Source organism: Podarcis bocagei (genome assembly GCF_964188305.1).
Source record: "Podarcis bocagei genome assembly, chromosome: 4".
NCBI classification, from domain to species: domain Eukaryota; kingdom Metazoa; phylum Chordata; class Lepidosauria; order Squamata; family Lacertidae; genus Podarcis; species Podarcis bocagei.
The window spans coordinates 23,735,028-23,754,999 of record NC_138128.1 but is presented as its reverse complement, the minus strand read 5'-3'; the positions used below and the strand labels follow the sequence as shown (position 1 = coordinate 23,754,999).

General features: G+C 44.7%; 1 protein-coding gene across 2 annotated transcripts in view; it reads left to right on the top strand.

The window, feature by feature from the left end:
• Positions 1 to 19,972, top strand: part of MME (membrane metalloendopeptidase) — a 75,519-nt gene that overhangs the window by 2,875 nt on the left and 52,672 nt on the right. The window contains exons 1-3 of one of the 2 annotated variants that reach the window (XM_081190193.1): positions 7,539 to 7,637; positions 7,843 to 8,012; positions 11,441 to 11,476. In XM_081190193.1, the coding sequence (XP_081046319.1) occupies positions 7,853 to 8,012; positions 11,441 to 11,476 (196 nt within the window). In that variant the 5' untranslated portion in view covers positions 7,539 to 7,637; positions 7,843 to 7,852. Of the gene's footprint in view, positions 1 to 7,538; positions 7,638 to 7,842; positions 8,013 to 11,440; positions 11,477 to 19,972 lie in introns of those variants that run through there. The other variant, XM_081190194.1, reaches the window with a different exon arrangement.

Genomic DNA, 19,972 nt, shown 5'->3' with positions numbered 1-19,972 from the left:
CATTGAGACACCACTTTCCTGCAAAAACGTTTTCTCTGAAATGAAACCCACACACGTATCTGCTATGTATGTCTTCAATACATGTCAATATGTGGCCAGAATAAATGCATTTTCATAAACTCTGAAATGTATGAATGCACACCCCAGGTACATTTTTGTATACACAAGCTATTCAAACAAATGGGATTTTCCCAGAAGCATATTACACAGTTTATGCTACCTTTAAATGTTTGACCTAAGCTTGAAACTTGAAATAAGTTTTATGTATGCAGAAACATTGTAAATGGCTTATTTGGGTAATAAACACGAGGCTGCAATTGCTTCCCACTTGCAGCCAGACATGATTCTTGGCATCTTATAATGGAGAGTGTCCTGCTGGCAGGGATGACTAAACAACAATAGGGAGCAGAGAAGCACATACAGTGGTACCTTGGTTCTCAAACTTAATCCGTTTCGGAAGTCTGTTCCAAAACCAAAGTGTTCCAAAACCAAGGCGCTCTTTCCCTTAGACAGTAATGCGAAATGGATTCATCCATTCCAGACTTTTAAAAACAACCCCTAAAACAGCCATTTAACATGAATTTTACTATCTAATGAGGCCACTGAGCCATAAAATGAAAGCAATAAACAATGTACTGCAGTCACACAATCAATCAATCAATCAGTAGCTGAACTGGGTTCCACATAGTCAGAAAAACAAAACAAAAAGAGCCGCAAAAATAAAAACACAAAATAAATAGCAAAAACAGACAGACCTCAGCATAACACTCAAAACAGAAGTGTAGCACTCAAATCGGAAGCATAATACTAAAAATGTAGCCCGTTCAGCTTCCGAAAAAAATTCACAAACCGGAACACTTACTTCCGGGTTTGCAGTGTTTGGGTTCCAGGTTGTTTGAGTATCAAGGTGTTTGAAAACCAAGGGACCACTGTGCTTTCTTCTGGCTGGTTCCACATGCCTTGACTGAGTTTGTTGGCATCCATCTGCCTCAAGAGACAATGGAGTACACCTCCGTGAGTGAAATCAAATTGCTGTGTTAGCAGCACCCAAGTGACCTTCTAAGGGAGCAAGCTAACATATATGGAGGTCCTGGGCTGCCCAGACAACAAGGCTCCACTGATGTGTTCCAAAGGAAAGTAGAGCAATACGTTTGGTACCATCTTAGCTACAGGAGTTGCCAGAAGGAGGCGTACAAGGTGTCATCCAACCATCTTAAGGACTCCATCCCAGATTTGTATAGGGTTAACTCCTTAGCCTCCCCCCCCCCCCAAAAAAAAGATATCCCACAAGGCACCTGGACTGAGTAAGGAACTAGGAAGCAGGAGCCAACTTCAGCCTCAACTGCCAATGCAGTGTTTGGAATCATCCATTGCTAAGGAAATGCATTTCTAAACCAATTAACCAAAAGGAATAGTGTTGTCCCCCACCCCCTCGCAAGTCCATATCACCTGGTCTGGCATATTTCAAAGAAGAACATGTAGGCCGCTCCAAGAAGTCAGATTGAAGCAGGTGGACTGAAAATGAAAACTGAAGCTCAGATTGTTAATTTCCATTGCTGCCAAACATAATAATTGCAGCTGCCTGTTTTGTCTACACTTTCGAGGGCAACTGGGGGAGGATCATTGAAGCCCTAGGAGAAATAGAACAGAACTCTAATACCTAAGCTCCTGTCTGCTTTAATTATGCCCAGGTCTTGGTGGTATAAATGAATGATCACATAAATAGACCTTTGCTAGGTGGCCTATAGTGTTCGCTTGTTTTCTTAAAAAGCTGCAGGTAAGAACAAATCAGTGGGATGCCTTTAAATAATGGAAACACTCCAGCAGCAGTATAATAAAGACTATCTCCCTTGGGGAAGTTATGCTGTCTTCACAAAGCACATTTGCATGTCAAAGCAGGTGATTCTTGGTGTGCTAATAAATTGCAATTTAGGAACATTAAAGCACTCACCAAACTAAGAAGCTGAGGCATTTTCTAATTTTGACTTCATGAACCTACAAAGTTTCTGCTTGACTGGCGTATGATAAGGACTGGTTTGGCCATCTTGCAACGCAATCCTATACATGTGTTCTCAGATTTACGAGTTCTTGAGTTCAGTGGGGCTTACTCCCAGGTGAGTATGCATACACAAGAACCATTTTAAGCCTTAAATCTTCATGCTTTAACTGGGAGATCAGTTGCCTAAAGTTTCAGCTACTTTGTCAGTGAAGAGATTTTAAAAGTGAACATCTGATCTGTTAGGTTAAGATTCAAGGGCACACTTGATTACCTTTTGAAGCAATTCTATTGTTATGGCTTATCATAATCGATAAATAAGAAAATGTAAAAGGTGTTTCTTCCTTCTAACCACATGGGCTACCTTTTAAAAACTGAATTGTCACTGATCTTGTAAATGATCCCCACATATGCCTTGATGGCAAACTTATCTGAGGTTATGGGATTAGATAATTTACCCATCACACTTTGAATTTATGTCAGCTTCCTCCAACCTGGTGCCTTCCAGACATATTGGACCACAATCACCATCAGCTCCAGCCAGCGGTCAGCAATGATTGGATCTGCAGCCCAAAACTAAGAGGGCACCAGCATAGAGAAGGCTGATTTAGGCAGTTGTTTGGGGTGTGCAAAGTGCTTCACATACATTCAGTAATCCTTGACAGCAACTGCTGTAAAGCAGGTTGCTATGATTATCCATACATTGCAAATTAGGGTGACCCAACTTTGACTCAGATACTGTATGTTCCAATTCACCTTCTTAGATATTATGTGGTCACTAGAATCTGGGCATTTAGAATCCCATCACATTCCTGCTTCCTATCACCAATTAATGGGGGGGGGTGTCTAATAAAGTCATCCTGTAAGCTCATGGATTTCTACCTGTGTAATGGGACTTCTCTTCTTCTCCCCACATGCCTCTAGTGCCCTCTCCCCTGTCCAACTCTCTGGAGCAGATCTGAGGGGGTGCAGGGGATACATGCAGAGAGGAGAAGGAGTTGCATTGTGCTGATGGGATGACTTCATTGGATTCACCTCTTCTGATTCATCCAAGTTCCTTAGCTAAACAGCGGCTGCACTAAATGAATGCTGTTTATGAGAATTCTGTAGACTTAACTAAGTTATACACTTCCCTGAAGGGGTCACAAGACAGTACTTTACTTCAGACTGCGAAATTTTAGAAGAATGGTCCTCACTGCTCATGTGCATAAAGATACATTTACCATGCGTAACGAGGTCGTTTTGGTCCTGGAATAATTGAGGCTGAATTCATGTGACTAGATCACACTGAACAATATCGGGCCTAAGATAAAAAAATTCCTCATGCCCAGTAGAAGACAGTCTGGCAAGGGTGGTGACAGGCAGGACTCTGACACAGTGGCAGAATTATCATTTACTGGGATGGGGCAGGGTATGGGAGTGGTGAGACTGGGTCTGTGCAGGCACAGTGGAGGGAGAATCTGATTGGCTCTGCCAGGGCAGCCTCCACTCACCCTCACCCCTGCCCTATCCCATCCCCACACCATCTCAGTGAGCAGCAGAGATGCTGTTATTGGGAGGCCAGTGATGTATCGCTGCTCAACTGCACTCCCCCCTCCTGCTTTCACAGAATGGGAACCAATGCACAGATCTCCGAAAGTCACTGTCGCTCATCGGGACCCCTCAGAGCGCCGGCAATTATTATATTTTCAACATGTGAGCTTTCGTGAGCCATTCATGTGGCTGGAATATTTCACACACAATAAAAAGGCTCATAAAAATCACTGTACGGTTAAAAAGAAATGCCAGCTTTTAAATGCTGCCATGCAACATTAAAGCAGCAGTCAGGGCATGGACAAGTTGTGAAGAGAGGAAAAGCGGGAGGCGCTATTGGGTGGGCTGAACCGGTGCATGAAATGATGTTTTTTCAGAAACGTTAGGTACGTTAGGATAATGGCAGGGGCAGCAATGAGATGAGCAGAAAATGATACGAGAGTCCTTATGTTTTCCCTCACATGGAAAAAAAAAGCAGTTTGGGAGTGGAGGAGTGATTTTGAATGCCTCTGGCAACAAACCAACCAACAAAAACTTGCCCGGCATTAATCTCCCTCTTCTCTCCCCGCTCTCCTCAGTTATCAGTGGGCCCTTCACTCAAGACTGCAGCCTCTGCAGCTTATTTTGGATAAATACAAAATCCAAAGGGGGGAAACATACCCAGCTGAGCACCATGAGAAGCTCAGAGATCTTTTCTGTTTCTTCCAAGCAATCATAGTCCCACTTACCCCACTGAATTCAACAGGATTTACCTTGGGGTAGTGCTGGACGGTGCAGTTCTTGCTGTATTCAGCTTCTCCTGATTTTGAAGTGATGTTTTTGATACCGGTTTTATTGCTTTTAATTTTATTCTCCCTTATTTTTCGCACATTCATCATTTTCAGTGTGCTTGTGTGTGTGTGTGTGTGTGTGTGTAGTGTTGCACACCACCCCAATCTCCAAGTGCTACGAGATTTCAGGGGTTCTAGGCGGTTACCGCAAGTTCATGTTTCCTTTGGGAATGAGGGCACAGTGAAGACTGTGGTGTCTTTATGATATATTTTTTATTTACACATATAGACAACCTGAGCATGGAGGGGTTCACAGCATTATCACCCCAAGAGGGGCTTATTTCACCCATAGCCACAGCTTTGGAGTCAAACAGAAATCAAACAATGTTCTCTCTCCAATTTGCTGCATATCTTCTGGCGCACCTCACTACAACTCTCAATTTTTGCCTTTGCCTTTTTCTAACTACAGTGGTACCTCTGGTTAAGAACTTAATTTGTTCTGGAGGTCCGTTCTTAACCTGAAACTGTTCTTAACCTGAGGTACCCCTTTAGCTAATGGGGCCTCCCGCCGCCATGCTGCCGCCATGCGATTTCTGTTCTCATCCTGAAGTAAAGTTCTTAACCTGAGGTACTACTTCCGAGTTAGCGGAGTCTGTAACCTGAAGCGTTTGTAACCTGAGGTACCACTGTATCAGGCAACCCTCCCATTTGCCATTTCCCACAGATCCACTTCCTTTGTTCCCTTAATGGCTCATCACCCAGGCGATCACCTCAACAGGAAGCTTTGTTGTTGTTTAGTCGTTTAGTCGTATCCGACTCTTCGTGGCCTCATGGACCAGAGCACGCCAGGCACTCTTGTCTTCCACTGCCTCCTGCTGCTTGGTCAAACTCATGTTAGTAGCAACAGGAAGCTTATATTGTAACACTTGCTAGATCCGGGGGTTTAGGAGGTTCTCTGCGTACAGCCTATTTCCCCCCACCCTAAACTCATATATAATATAGATGCATTTATTGCTTTGTCCATTCAAAAGTTTACAATGCAACTGACCTCAACAATAACAAGCAGCACTGGAGTGTTGTCTGTTCTACATATTCAGATGGATCTGCTGTGAGGCCATTGCATCGTAGGAAGCCTGACTAGTCATTCTTCCTCATGAGTGCACATCGCCCCAGTGAAGCCTGTCTTTTTGTGATGGCATCAGTGGAGGCATTGCTTTAGCAACGTGTAGAATGAAGGGCATATGACAGCAGATTTGGGGGTTCTCTGCTGCATACCCTCCAACATTCCTGAAATGAATTCACTCATCAACTGACCCTCCTTGACCCCCCCATTTTTGCACACTGTCAGGCGTCAGGAAATCTGACCCCCCCCCCCAGGGCAGGTGGCCAGGAACAGACAGACAAAGAAGCTCTTACCAATGTATTTTATTCAATATTCACGGAGAGAGGCTGAGAAATGCTGCCTCTTGGAGTAATGGTGTTGCTCTGAGTAAATCACCAACACCATCCACCTTACAGTGGCCGCTCAGGGCCATTTGCCTACAAGCCCTTTGCTCTCCTACTTTCAATGCCCGCCAGATTCTGTGAGAAGAGGGGACTGGAATGCTTTCTAGTGATAACGTGTCAGACTCAGATGGCTCAGGCTCTGCTTCCCTCACTTCCTTTCCAATTATTTCCCAACTCTGCTCTTTGTCTGCCTCTGAGCCATGACCTTCCTCAAACCACTCCTGTAAATCTATACTGTTTTCCTCTTCTCTGGAAGGTTCAGGAGGGGGAGGTGGTCTCCACCATTTACCACTTCACCACTGGGACACATCACGCACACCTTCCACCATCCTGAGAAAACCCCTCAGTCCCAATTTTATCTTATAATTCTTTGGTAGAGTTACAAAAAGTAAAACACACACCAATAAATAAATGTGTGCTGGGCCCGGGGGTAACCTGTGAAATGCAGTCCAGGACCGGTCCAGAATCCGAAGGTTCTGCTGGGAGTCAGTCTGACAGGGCCAAGGCAGGACACCAGGCAAGGACAGGTACAGGATCTCAGGCAGGATCTAGCATACAGCAATGTTGCTCCCACAACTTGGGGCAGGGTCCGACAGCCTTTTATCTTTGTCGGGGTAACAGCCGGTCCTGATCCCCGGTGACTCACCTCCCTGTTTCACCCAGAGGTGAGCACTCCTCCTGCGAGTACTCAGGTCTCTCCTTCTCTCAGACCTTAGTCTCTGTAGTTTGGGAGATGTCAATGGGTTACTAGACCCAGAGGCCGCCTCAGCCTCCCCTGACCAAACCGGTAGTGGAGCAGCTGTAAGTGATGGCCCAGCTGAAGGAAACGAGGTAATCCCCGCATCTGGAGCCAGGGCAGGCTTAGGCCCCTGACTCAGCCCAGCTGGTGCTTGTTGCAGGGGAACCTGTGCAGACTGGGACTCTTCAGGATCAGGCCCCAGACTTGGTTCAGGTGATGCCTGAGGCAAAGGATCAGGTGCAGACTGAGACTCCTCTGGTTCCAAGTCCGAGCCCAAATCCCAGGCCATCACAAAATGTTGGAAATGGGCAAGATTAGATGCAGACGCACAAAGCAATTTTAAATACAAAAAATCAAGTCTCCTTGTGCCCTGCTCTGCTCTGCTCCCGTTTTCTTCCCTGGCCAGGGTGGCTCTGCACTTTCCTTGCCCCTCAGAGCCAGTGCGTCACACGGAGCTGGGTCGCAGTGGCTGCAGCCTATCCTCCTCCTTGTCCACTCTCCAGCAGCCGCTGTGAGCTGCCCAAAGGGAGGAGGCCAGCAGCAACAACCATGGAGAGACAACTGCCACTCAGGGCAAGCGCTAGTTCGGCCTCCTCCCAGCAACACCGGCAGGGGAAATGGGAACATTCTAGGATTAAATCAGAAGCCGGGATGGTTTCATAATTCCAGGACTGTCCCTGGAAAATCGGGACACTGGGAGGGCATGCTGCTGGCCCTGCAGTGTTGGAAGTTCGCTCCCACCCACCCATACAATGCCATTTGCCAGACTTGAGTTCAGAGGGAAGAAGATGTTCCCTCCCTCAGCTACTTTAGGAGTCATAAATTCTTCAGTCATTAATTGTTGAAATGACTTGAAAAATGCCAGAGAGGCAAAATGGAACACTTTTGATCATTGGCAAAGGATCAAAGATTGAAAGGTTAGGTTAATTTTTATTCAATGAGTAGGGGCTGCATTTCGCTTGCCTGTGAACTCTTGTGGCAGAGGAGTGCAATTAAAGTAGATATGTTAGCAATAAAACCAAGTGTTCCTTTGTTCCCATTCCCATTTTTAGCTGTTCTTCGTGTGTGTAAGGACGACATTGTTCTGTGGATTGTAAGTGGCAAAATGTCAATTGGACTGTCATTTTTTTTTTGCCGTCATGACTAACAGATGTATTTTAACTTTTCTTCTTTAAAAAAACACCAATACTTCCTCTTCCCTACTGGAACAAAAAAGGGGTCTTAGGTAAAAGGAACTTGGAAGTTTCCATGCTTTAAGCATTTCAGTCACTGCTCTTTGTTCTCTTTCTTCGTCCCAGACTCTAGGTTATGGGCAAGTCAGAAAGTCAGATGGATATAACTGAAATGAACCTTGCAAAAGAAAAGAAAAAACTGCGATGGAGTCCACTGGAAATTGGGCTTGCTGTTGTCGTTGCTCTCCTTGCTATCATAGCTATCACCATGATCATTCTGTATGCAACCTATGATGGTGAGTAGAAGTGAATCAAGCTACTACTTTTGTGGCAAAAGTTCTTTTAAGAACCTGAAGTTCAGGGGGGGGGAGGAAAAAACACAAAATTTCATCACCTTGAAAAGGGGTTGATTAAAATACCCTGGTAAGATGCTTTTAAGCACATCTGAACTTGTTAGCTGGGATGTTGCTGGATGTTTTAGCTTCTGTATTTAGAAGGATTGAGAGCAGTACATGTGAAAAGGATCTAGGAGTCTTAGTTGACCACAAACTTGACATGAGCCAACAGTGTGACGCGGCAGCTAAAAAAGCCAATGCAATTCTGGGCTGCATCAATAGGAGTATAGCATCTAGATCAAGGGAAGTAATAGTGCCACTGTATTCTGCTCTGGTCAGACCTCACCTGGAGTACTGTGTCCAGTTCTGGGCACCACAGTTCAAGAAGGACACTGACAAACTGGAACGTGTCCAGAGGAGGGCAACCAAAATGGTCAAAGGCCTGGAAACGATGCCTTATGAGGAACGGCTAAAGGAGCTGGGCATGTTTAGCCTGGAGAAGAGGAGGTTAAGGGGTGATATGATAGCCATGTTCAAATATATAAAAGGATGTCACATAGAGGAGGGAGAAAGGTTGTTTTCTGCTGCTCCAGAGAAGCGGACACGGAGCAATGGATCCAAACTACAAGAAAGAAGATTCCACCTAAACATTAGGAAGAACTTCCTGACAGTAAGAGCTGTTTGACAGTGGAATTTGCTGCCAAGGAGTGTGGTGGAGTCTCCTACTTTGGAGGTCTTTAAGCAGAGGCTTGACAACCATATGTCAGGAGTGCTCTGATGGTGTTTCCTGCTTGGCAGGGGGTTGGACTCGATGGCCCTTGTGGTCTCTTCCAACTCTATGATTCTATGATTCTATGATAAGGAGCCAATGCCCTTTTTGGGGGAAGCAAGTTGACTTTAAAAAGCTGTGTTGTGCTTTTAGTGTAATAACTATATGCCTAAAACGGTTCGACAGACCTTTGTTTGGGACTGGCTTCTCCGAGATCGTTTCAGGAGCCCGTGATCAGCCTAAAAGGTATATATATATATATATATACGATATCTTTATTGTCATGCAGAACAATGAAATTGAAAAACTACACAAAACATTCAAAAACCCCTAACAACTCTGAAACCCCATTTTAAAATACACTACACTATAGAGACCCCTTATGCTGCATTTAGAACCAGAATTGCATTTGCGTAGAAACTGTTTCTCAGGCAGCTAGTCCTGGCCTTTATAACCCTATACCTTCTTCCAGAAGGCAGAGGCTGAAAGAGATCATTTCCGGGGTGCGTACTATCCCGCGCTATCTCTGCCGCTTTCTTATGGCACCTGACAGCATAGATTTAATCTAAGGTGGGAAGAGTGCACCCAATTATTCTCTCTGCAGTCTTTACAACCCTGGACAGCATTGTAGAAAACGAATTTGCTAACTTACATGCTTGTCCTATTTTTCCAAGCACTGATAAGCTTCCTTCGGAAGGAGTCACTGGAGGCTTATGCCAGATTGTGACGAGTATTCATGTTGTATTTGTATATTTGTAAATATACGAGTTGATAATAGATGGTGGCCCTCTCTTTATGCATTCCATCAGGAAAACTCATTGCCCAATATCAGATCATCATAGAGAGACAATACACACAAACAGTATGTCCCAGAGCATGGGATGTCCTTGCCTCTCTCTCTTTTTTTTCTGTTACTCACACAAAAGCATTCCCCAGTGATGCAGTTAACTAGAAGGTTGGTGGTTCAAGCCCACCCACTGTGAGCAAGATTGCAGAGCCCTCAGGGGCCCGTCCAACTCTTACATTATATGATTCTTTGAAGCTCTGCCTGGTCTCTGTTGTTTTCCACTCACACCTCGATTGCCACTTCCTCATAGATAGAGGGAGAGTGGAATAAGGATGACTCATCTTCTCCAATCACCTCCTAGCCTCCCATGGCCATTTAGCTGTAATTTCCCTAACAGAAGGCATGTCTGGCAACTTTGTCACTGGCTACTAAGGAACATGTCCAGGGACATTCTCACCCCAATGGACCTTTCCTGTCCACCCCAAACACTCCGAACTCTCCATCCTGCACACAGCTGTTAAAAAAAAAAGAACAGCAGCTCTTCCCGTGAAAGCCATAAACGATCATCAAAAATGTACACAATTAGTAAAACCAAAGCTCAGTCTTACATTATCATTTCTGCTTTTACTACTGCATATGTCAAAGTGATTCCCCTTTTGCAGTTTCTATTCAAATCTCAATTTGTAACCCACAAGACCAGATGGAATCAGCAGCAGAATTCATTCAGGTTTCCATCTCTCTCTTTTTCTCATACAAAAAAAAATTAAAAATAAATCAACAATTTACCATAACTTGGGAAATGTTCAAGGTTACGCCAAGCAAAATGAAGCCCAAGACTTTGGGACACCCGAGCCAAATTTTCCTAAGATGTTTTCCGTTCCCGTTCCTTGTAAATTGCTTGTCCCAAATGGATAAACTGTTAAAATATTGTTATTTTAAAATTGTTGTGACCTGTCCTGGGACCTTATGGTGAAGGGGGGGTTAGTTAATTAAATTATTATTATTATTATTATTATTATTATTATTATTATTATTATTATTGACATTGGTTTATTAACTGCCTTCTAAATCACCATCTATGAAGGCAGTTGCCCTCCCAAGGTAGAGTCCGTCTGTCTCCAGAGACAGTGGAGGAGTGTGCCTTTGGGGGTGAGATCAAACTGTTGGAAGGTTGCAGTGCTTGCTGTGGCTGTAGAAACCGATGCAAGAGAGACATGTTTTGTTGCAGCTGGGGCAGATGAAGGCGTCTGGTTGTGCTGATGCAGAAGCACCAGGGCGTTTCTTCTCCCTGTGCTCCTCCCAGTGGTCATTTCTCCTCTGGTCACTGCTGTGGATACACAACCTGACTGCCTGTCCCGGGCACTCCATGGCACCCCCAGAAGAGAAAACCATAAAATTGGGGAGGGGGGGATGCAACAGTATTTTTAAACATACAAGAAGTTAAAACACTAAAACAGATTAAAATTCATACCAGCATTTCTAAGCATCTAAGTAGGCTTGTCTAATCTAGAATGTCTCCAGCAGGCACCGAAAATAATACAGTCTGGTTGATATCGATAGGCTGCGAGTTGCCAAAGTGCAGGCGCTGCTACACTAAACAATCAGGTTCTTACAAATGCGAAACAGGTATTATGTGGCACCAATTCTGCCAATCCCAAGTGCCAATTGAATTGGCAGTAGTGCCAACTCTGCCAACTGAAGCGGTCGAATGGCCAAGTATGGGGTAAAGTGATCTGTTAGGTAAACTGGTCCCAAGTTGTTAAGAGGGTTTTTTTAAGTTTATTAAGGGTTTTAATAACAATATAAATGTGTTTATTCCCCCCCCCCCCGCAGATGATGTTTGCAAAACTTCAGATTGTATAAAATCAGGTAAGATTTACAAAGCTTTTTTTTCTTTTTACTGTAACATTTCAACTTGTTTTCCTGAAAGTAATGTATCTTGGGGATATGAATAAAACGGGCTCTGGGTTTGCATTTCTTGAATTACTGCCTTCCCCACCTTCCACTTCCATTCAATATAGCAAACTGCTTTTAAAACTGAGATATGGTTTGTTTATTTAGAATGTTTCTAGGCTGTGAAAACCCTCTCAAGCTGCCGTACAGTTGAGAGCAGCACAATACATCTATAAGATCTTATTTAGTTGAGGAGACACACTAAGAAGGGCCTCAGAGGATGATCTGAGGGTCTGGGTTGGTTCATATGGGGAGAGGCGGTCATACTGGAGATAATGGATTGCTAGGAGCTAACAGGGTGGAGATTTTTCTAAATCAGGCGTTGGTGCTTTCTTCACACACAAAACGTAGATGGATTAATTTGGTGTGGCTTGAGAAACATCAGGTTAGCACAGGGTACAGGGTCACAAATTGAGTACCATACATACAGCTATGTCTCCAGATCATTTGTTCGATTTATTAATTGGTACCAATGAGAATTGCCTCTAAAGCTGTGGGTTTGGGAAGTTTTTGTGTGTGGAATTTGTCTGGGAAGGAAGAGATAAAACTCTCCTCCTTGCTTGCTGTGGTCACATGAAGAACCTGGAGCCCATTCTGTCACTCTTTGCACCTGTAATTTATTAAAGAAAATTCAAAACACTACACATTTTGCATAATGTGGATGGCACATACTCTGAACAGACTTCAGCAAATACAGAACCTTGTGATGAGATGTCACTAGAAACATGCAACTCCAAGCAGAGCTGATAATGTTGCCAAATGTGGCTGATGTCCATTTTTATACCACATAGTTTTATATCCATGATAATAAATAATTAATTTTTATTTATACCCCGCCCTTCCCGGTTCAGAAAACTGGGCTCAGGGTGGCTAACAACAAATTTAAAACACTTAATTGGTGCTACAAAAAAACAGCATAAAATACAGTATAAAACGTGAATAACAATAAAATAAAAAATCAGTTTAGGGGGAAAATCCATCCAATAAACATTTGATGATCACCAGGGCTAGCTTGCTAAATTAGTCCTATTTGGGCCAGCGAGGAGACCAGGGGACAATTAGCTGTGGGATCCCAGAGCGGGTTACCTTCATAAAAAGGGGAGGGGGAGGGAAGGAAGGGAAATAAAAGATCAGACTAAGTTCAAATTGAAAGCCTGGTGGAATAGTTCTGTCTTACAGGCCCTGTGGAAGGAAGTTAAATCCTGCAGGGCCCTGGTCTCATGGGACAGAGCATTCCACCAGGTCGGAGCCATCACTGAGAAGGCCCTGGCCCTGGTGGAGGATAATCTAACTTCCTTAGGGCCCGGGACCTCTAAACTATGATTATTCATGGATCTTAAGGTCCTCTGTGGGACATACCAGGAGAGGCAGTCCCGTAAATACGAGGGCCCTAGGCCACAGAGGCTTTAAAGGTCAAAACCAGACCCTTAAACCTGACCCGATACTCCACCGGGAGCCAGTGCAACTGGTAAAGCACTGGGTGAATATCCTTGAGGAGCCTCGCTGCAGCATTCTGCACTCGCTGGAGATTCTGGGACAGTTTCACGGGCAGCCCCGCGTAGAGCAAATTACAGTAGTCAGATGGGTCTACATGGGGTCAAAAGAACCACTGATGATTAATACATTTTAATCTGAACTGCGACAGCAAAGCTGGATCTTGACTATACAAGGTCACACTATCAGGTTTCCATGAGTCAATGGGACATAGTTGATGTAGGTATTATGATTATTTTGCTTATTAGGGGAGCTAATCTATCTGATAAACTAGGCTACTGTTTAACCTAAATTAATCTCTATCAGGGGTACAAACTATTTGAACCTTTTCAGCTGTGTAAACAACTGATCAATAGGTAAATGATTGCAAACGTTTCTTTAGGACAGGGGTCAGCAAACTTTTTCAGAGCTTGTGGGGGGCCGGACTATATTTTGGGGGGGAAATGAACGGATTCCTATGCCCCACAAATAACCCAGAGATGCATTTTAAATAAAAGGACACATTCTACTCATGTAAAAACACGCTGATTCCCGGACCGTCTGCGGGCCGGATTTAGAAGGCGATTGGGCCGGATCCGGCCCCTGGGCCTTAGTTTGCCTACCCACGCTTTAGGACTTCGCAGCCACTCTGTGCTTCCTGATCTGAAAATTCCTCATGGGAAGAGATGTCTCTCCTGATGTGTCTTGCTCAGGGTTTTCAATTAAACTGTGGCACCAAGGAAGGCTGCCGAGTGCAGACCACTGGCAAGATACTTTGTAGGGTGAAATAAAGGAAACTCATCACAAACTCCCTTCAGCTGCCTAAAAAAGCAAGGAAAGGGAAACAAATAGCCTGAACCCCAGTCACGAGAACTTTGCCAACATTTTTTCTCCCCTTTAATAATGTTGCACACCACTGCAACCCCAGTCTGTGCAAGATTCCAGGGGTTCAAGGCTCTCACCCAGGGTTCATGGAAAAGGGACACCATGTAAACTGTGGTGTCTTTATGATATATGGTTTGTTTACACATACAGTGGTACCTCGGGTTAAGTACTTAATTCGTTCCAGAGACCCATTCTTAACCTGAAACTATTCTTAACCTGAAGCACCACTTTAGCTAATGGGGCCTCCCGCTGCCACCGTGCCGCCTGAGCACAATTTCTGTTCTCATCCTGAAGCAAAGTTCTTAACGCGAGGTAATATTTCTGGGTTAGCGGAGTCTGTAACCTGAAGCGTATGTAACCCGAGGTACCACTGTATATGCAACCCAAGCCTACAATGGAGGGGTTCCCAGCATTATACCCAAGACGGTCTTGCCTCCTCCATAAGCACAGCACTGGATTCCAACAGAAATCAGACATTGCTCTCAAAAATTTCTCTGACTCTCTCTACAGCTTGCTTCTTTACTTCTAGGGTCACTGTCACTGAATCTCGGCTCTAAACTCTGCCTCATCCTTCTGCCTTGTTCCTTTTCTTTGTTTCCCTTAATGGCCCATCACCCAGGCTATCGCCTCAATACAGGAAGCTAGCCTGGCTTATACTTGCTGAATCCAGGGGTTAGAAGGAGCTCACATACAGCCTTCTTCCACCACCACCCTCTCCCAAATTCATAACAATAATTTTTGAATGCAATTTCCTCTCTCATTAATTGATGGGGTTTTTTGTTTGGTTTTTTGTTTTAAAAGACATTTCCAGCACAGTACTCCATTAAACTGGTTACAGCTTGCAGCGATAATCTAGAGGCATTCAGCAAGCTCATATCACAGATTCCATTTTCCTGGAACCAGTGCAAAGTGAAGCAATCTACAAAGAATTGGATAAATTCAATGTTGTGAAGAACCACAGCATTTGCTAAGTAATATATGAAAAACCCGGCAATGGCGAATAATACCAGGATTTCAGATTGTGATCCATGTTCTTCTCCTTCTGCAATTATGGGGGTTTAAATTGGATTTTTTTTAAAAAAAAATCAGCTTACTTTTCTAATAGCCTCTTTGAATACTATCGGGCTGCAGATGGGAGTGACTGTTCCACTGGTTAAGATTCATGTATTTCTTTTCAAGAGCAAACTCAAGTGCTTTTCAATCTGGGAGTGAAGCTAGGCAACTCAAAAACACAGGAGTGGTACTTAGGGGGTTCCCAGGGATGCAGAAATACATACATTAGGAGCTCAGCAGCATGCGGGAGCAGCACTAGGTGCAGCAGATTGCCTGCACTACTGTGCCGCACTATGCCAAGTGCCCATTGGCAATTGGCTGCAATGCATGGCAGTGGCGGAGCTTCATACTCCAGCACTGGGGGGCGGAGAGCAGGCGGGTGCAGGGCTGGTGCTTGTCCTGGGGGCGTGGAGCACATCCTGGCATGTGGTGTGCTGCCTGCGGGGGCGGGGCACCCAGCGTGGGCGGGGAAACAGCCGCAGTGGCACCCTGCTTGGATCGCGCTGCCGGGGGCGGTGCGCTCCCCCCGCACTCCTCTTCCTCCGCCAGTGCTGCATGGTGTCTGTGCAGCCTTCTGGGATGCTACTAATCACAGCCAAGCTAAATTCATGAGACTTATTCGTTCCCACCATGGGCTGTTTTTCTTTCCTTCCTGGGAGAAAAAGGAGGGGGTGGCACAAAAATAATGAGAAGGCAAACAGTGAGAACGGATTGATTAAATGTGTTGCTTAAGCTGTTAGGGGCTGATTTCCTTTCTGTCCTCAATTTTCCTTCTCCCATCATCCCACACTTATTGCCATGTGCCTCAGCTGGACTTTGGGAGTGTCTCAGGATCACTCTATTTGTGGCTGTCATTCTTGGAACCAATTCTCCTGGAAGGAAGCTCTATAACACAGGAATTGTGTGATTTCCCCCCCTTTCTGTTTACTATTTTAAAATAAGCCCAAGCCATATGCCGTAGAGGGATTGGACAATGTTGTTCTGTGCTGAGTAATTGAAAACTGAGAAAGAGATATTTGAAGCTCTTGGGTAGCTTATCGAGAAGTATGACAGTTAGTAGAGATAAATTAGAAAGTTATTGGAGAGGCATGCGTCTCTCTCTCTCTCTCTCACTCACACACCCACACCCCACCCCACACTCCACATCCTTCTGTTTTTTGTTTTGTCCTGATGTCAATTTTTTTTTGGGGGGGAGGGATGAAATCGAGAGGTTCTACACCTCTGACATAGGCAGCTTGCCTTCTCTGCACCTCCGCGAGGCTGCTGGGACCCTGCTTAAAGAACTCAGGGCTTAAGCCTATGGCACAAATTTGCATAGATTTTTCATATGATGATTTATACGTATAGATGCAAATGCAGGCAAAATTTCAGAGGGAAAGCCACCCTTGCGTGCAAAGGATAACCTGTTTGCCTGCTCAGTCTCCTGTCCAGCTGCTAACTGCTGGAGAGTGTCCACCTCATTGAGCTACAATTCCCAGCACCCTTAACCATCTGGGAGAAATAATGTGCTTTAAATGTATGGCGTTCATGCAGGCATATCTGCAGATTTACGTTTTGACCTCCAGCTGTTGCCTTGACCATTTCTGATTGGATTTTCTGTGATTGAAACTGTGCCCGCCCACTTCCTACTCCTCAGATCTGAACGTCTTTTCACAGGCATCTTTCTTCTCACCTTTGACATTGCCAAGCATATCTTCCTTTGACTCCCACCCTTATATCTTATTTGGGAGGAATCCATGTTCGTCATGGAAGAAGAAGTGGGGGGGAAACCACCCAAAAAACCATGCCTGCCTTAAAATACCTCCCTCAGTGTTATTTGTTGTGGTCTCACAGAATTAACATCTTGGCAACGTCAACCATAAAGCTCATAAGCCATCTGTCTGCAGCTGTCTCATCCGCAGAACCCTCCACCACAGGTTTTTCTGTTGTTGTACTTAAGATAGAAGTCTTTGTAACTTGGATGAAATAGAAGGCATAGCTATTAGCTAACCAAATGTGGATGCTAGACTGAAGGTGCTTGATCCTCTACTTAAATTGCCTAATAGGTGGTCTGCAAAGTCTACCCAGCAGTGACATTTTCTTTGTTGGGACATTTTCTTTGTAGGCTCCATGATTATGAGAGAGATTTGCCTAGATTTGGCCTGTGTACGCACTTACTCCTTTGTAGCACTAAGAAGTAGTGTTTTCTCAATGCAGAATCCAACATGCTGCTTTCGATTTAGATTGATTCTAGATTCTGCCATCCACAAGCCTGGGTTTGCTCCCCTTGATTAGGTTATCCATGTTTTTCCTCTCTGCACATGCTCCAGCTGAATGAAAAAGGAAGTGGTCACTACAATACACTACAATATTGGTACATGCCTACCCACGACATCACTGGGCACAGCCACCTACATTGCCAGGACCAGACCTCACCTTATATGTGCATTTAGATAGGAAAAGGAGAGTGAGTGATAATAATAATAATAATAATAATAATAATAATAATAATAATAATAATAATAATTTATTATTTGTACCCCGCCCATCTGGCTGGGTTTCCCCAGCCACTCTGGGCTGCTTCCAACAAAGATGAAAAATACATTAAAATGTCACATATTAAAAACTTCCCTGAACAGGGCTGCCTTCAGATGTCTTCTGAATGTCAGGTAGTTGTTTATCGCTTTGACATCTGATGGGAGGGCGTTCCACAGGGTGGGCGCCACTACCGAGAAGGCCCTCTGCCTGGTTCCCTGTAACTTGGCCTCTCGCAGTGAGGGAACCGCCAGAAGGCCCTCGGAGCTGGACCTCAGTGTCCAGGCAGAACGATGGGGGTGGAGACGCTCCTTCAGTAGGAATGTCTCCATTTGTTTGATGGTCCTAACAGGCTAGCCACTATTCTAGCAGGTATTTCTAATACCTTATCTGTTTCGTGCACTACACCTGTGATGGCGTAGATAAGTAGGTAGGGGGTGCAGGTGGTGCTGTGGTCTAAGCCATTGAGCCTCTTGGGCTTGCCGATCAGAAGGTTGGCAGTTCAAATCCCCGCGACGGGGTGAGCTCCTGTTGCTCTGCCCCAGCTCCTGCCAACCCAGCAGTTTGAAAGCAGAACAGTGCAAGTAGATAAAAAGTTACTGCTGCAGCGGGAAGGTAAATGGCGTTTCCGTGCACTCTGGTTTCCATCACAGTGTTCCATTGCAGTGGTTTAGTCCTGCTGGCCACATGACCCAGAAAGCTGTCTGTGGACAAACGCTGGCTCCCTCATCCTGAAGTAAGATGAGCGCCGCAACCCCATAGTTGCCTTTGACTGTACTTAACCATCCAGAGGTCCTTTACCTTTACCTTTACCTACCTAGGTAGGAGCTGAGAAGTATTTTAGTGGCCCACTATATTCAAAGTTGGGACACGGGTGGCACTGTGGTGTAAACCACTGAGCCATGGGCTTGCCGATCGGAAGGTTGGTGGTTCGAATCACTGTGTAGGGGTGAGCTCCCATTGTTCGGTCCCAGCTCCTGCCAACCCAGCAGTTCGAAAGCACATCAAAGTGCAAGTAGATAAAGAGGTACCGCTCCGGCGGGAAGGTAAACGGCATTTCCGTGCGCTGCTCTGGTTTCGCCAGAAGCAGCTTAGTCATTCCGGCCACATGACCTGGAAAAACTGTCTGCAGACAAACGCAAGCTCCCTCGGCCAGTAAAGCGAGATGAGCGCTGCAACCCCAGAGTCGTTCGCGACTGGACTTAACTGTCAGGGGTCCCTTTACCTTTACCTTTTTTTATATTCAGAGTTGAGATGTGAACCCATCTGCTGCAGTTTTTAATTCAGTGGGTTAGCCACTGGAAAAATGCCCCCTTTCATAGTTATTGCCCTCCTTCCAACATGAATTGGGAGTGCACTGGCCTGAGAATACATGGTGGTACTAATGGGACTTCACATGCTAGCATTACCCATGATGCCTCCTTCCTCACCGGCTGTAGCTTTCCTGTGTTGGGCGTGAAGGGTTCATCAGGACATATATAGAATGTTGCACATGACTGGAAACCCTGCATGATCAGAGTTCCCAAACCTACAGAAAATTCTAAACACTTTCTGTGAAATGCTCAGAGAGTCCCCCTTTCAAACCAATTCAATGCATGAAGGTCAGAGCTGGAGCCATCAAGGATGGGGATTTTGGAGTTGGATGAAGTTCCTTCAGCTCTACTCTCTTCCTTCCATTCATTCTGAGAATGCACAGTGGTGAACACCTGAACCAAGGCAAAGATCCTTTGCAGAGAGAGAGGGCCAGCCATGCAAACTTTTTAATTTGCTACTTTAAAGCAAATCCCTAGTATTCCAGCTCTTCAAATAGACATCCATGGGTAGTAAGGCTCATTACTCTCTCTTCAGATGCATTCTGAAATACCTTTCCATCTCCCGAGAGAAAATCACAAAATAATTCAAGTCACATTGCACTCCATGAAAGAAGAGAGTCCTTAACTATAATTTAAAAGGAAGAACCTCATCTTGACAATTTGACTGTAGAGAATAGTATAAAATAAATTAGTTTTCTACAGGCAATGCTGTGCAGCAACCCAGAGGTGCGAGAGTGACAGACCCCTTGCCTAGTATGTTTCTAGGATTTCCCAAGCATTAATAAATGGGTAAACTAGGAAACCATAAAAATTGTTCAGTGTATAATTTCAAACAGGTTCATTTGTAAAACAGCAAGGCAATCAAGAAAGAAAAAAAAATGCAAAACCAAGTAGCAGAATAAAACCTGTAAGATTTCCTACAGTTTAAAAGAACTGAGAGAAAGAAAGGATATTTGCCTGGTACCAGAAGAGATGCAAGAGGAGGGTTGTGTATACACCGTACATTTAAAGCACATCCCCCCCCCCAAAAAATATCCTGGGAACTGTAGTTCACCCCCACAGGACTGCAATTTGCAGCATCCCTTAAAAACTACAGTTCCCATGGTTCTTTTTTTTGGGGGGGGGAGATGTGCTTTAAAGTATGTTGTGTATGCACCCAATGTACAAGATAAAC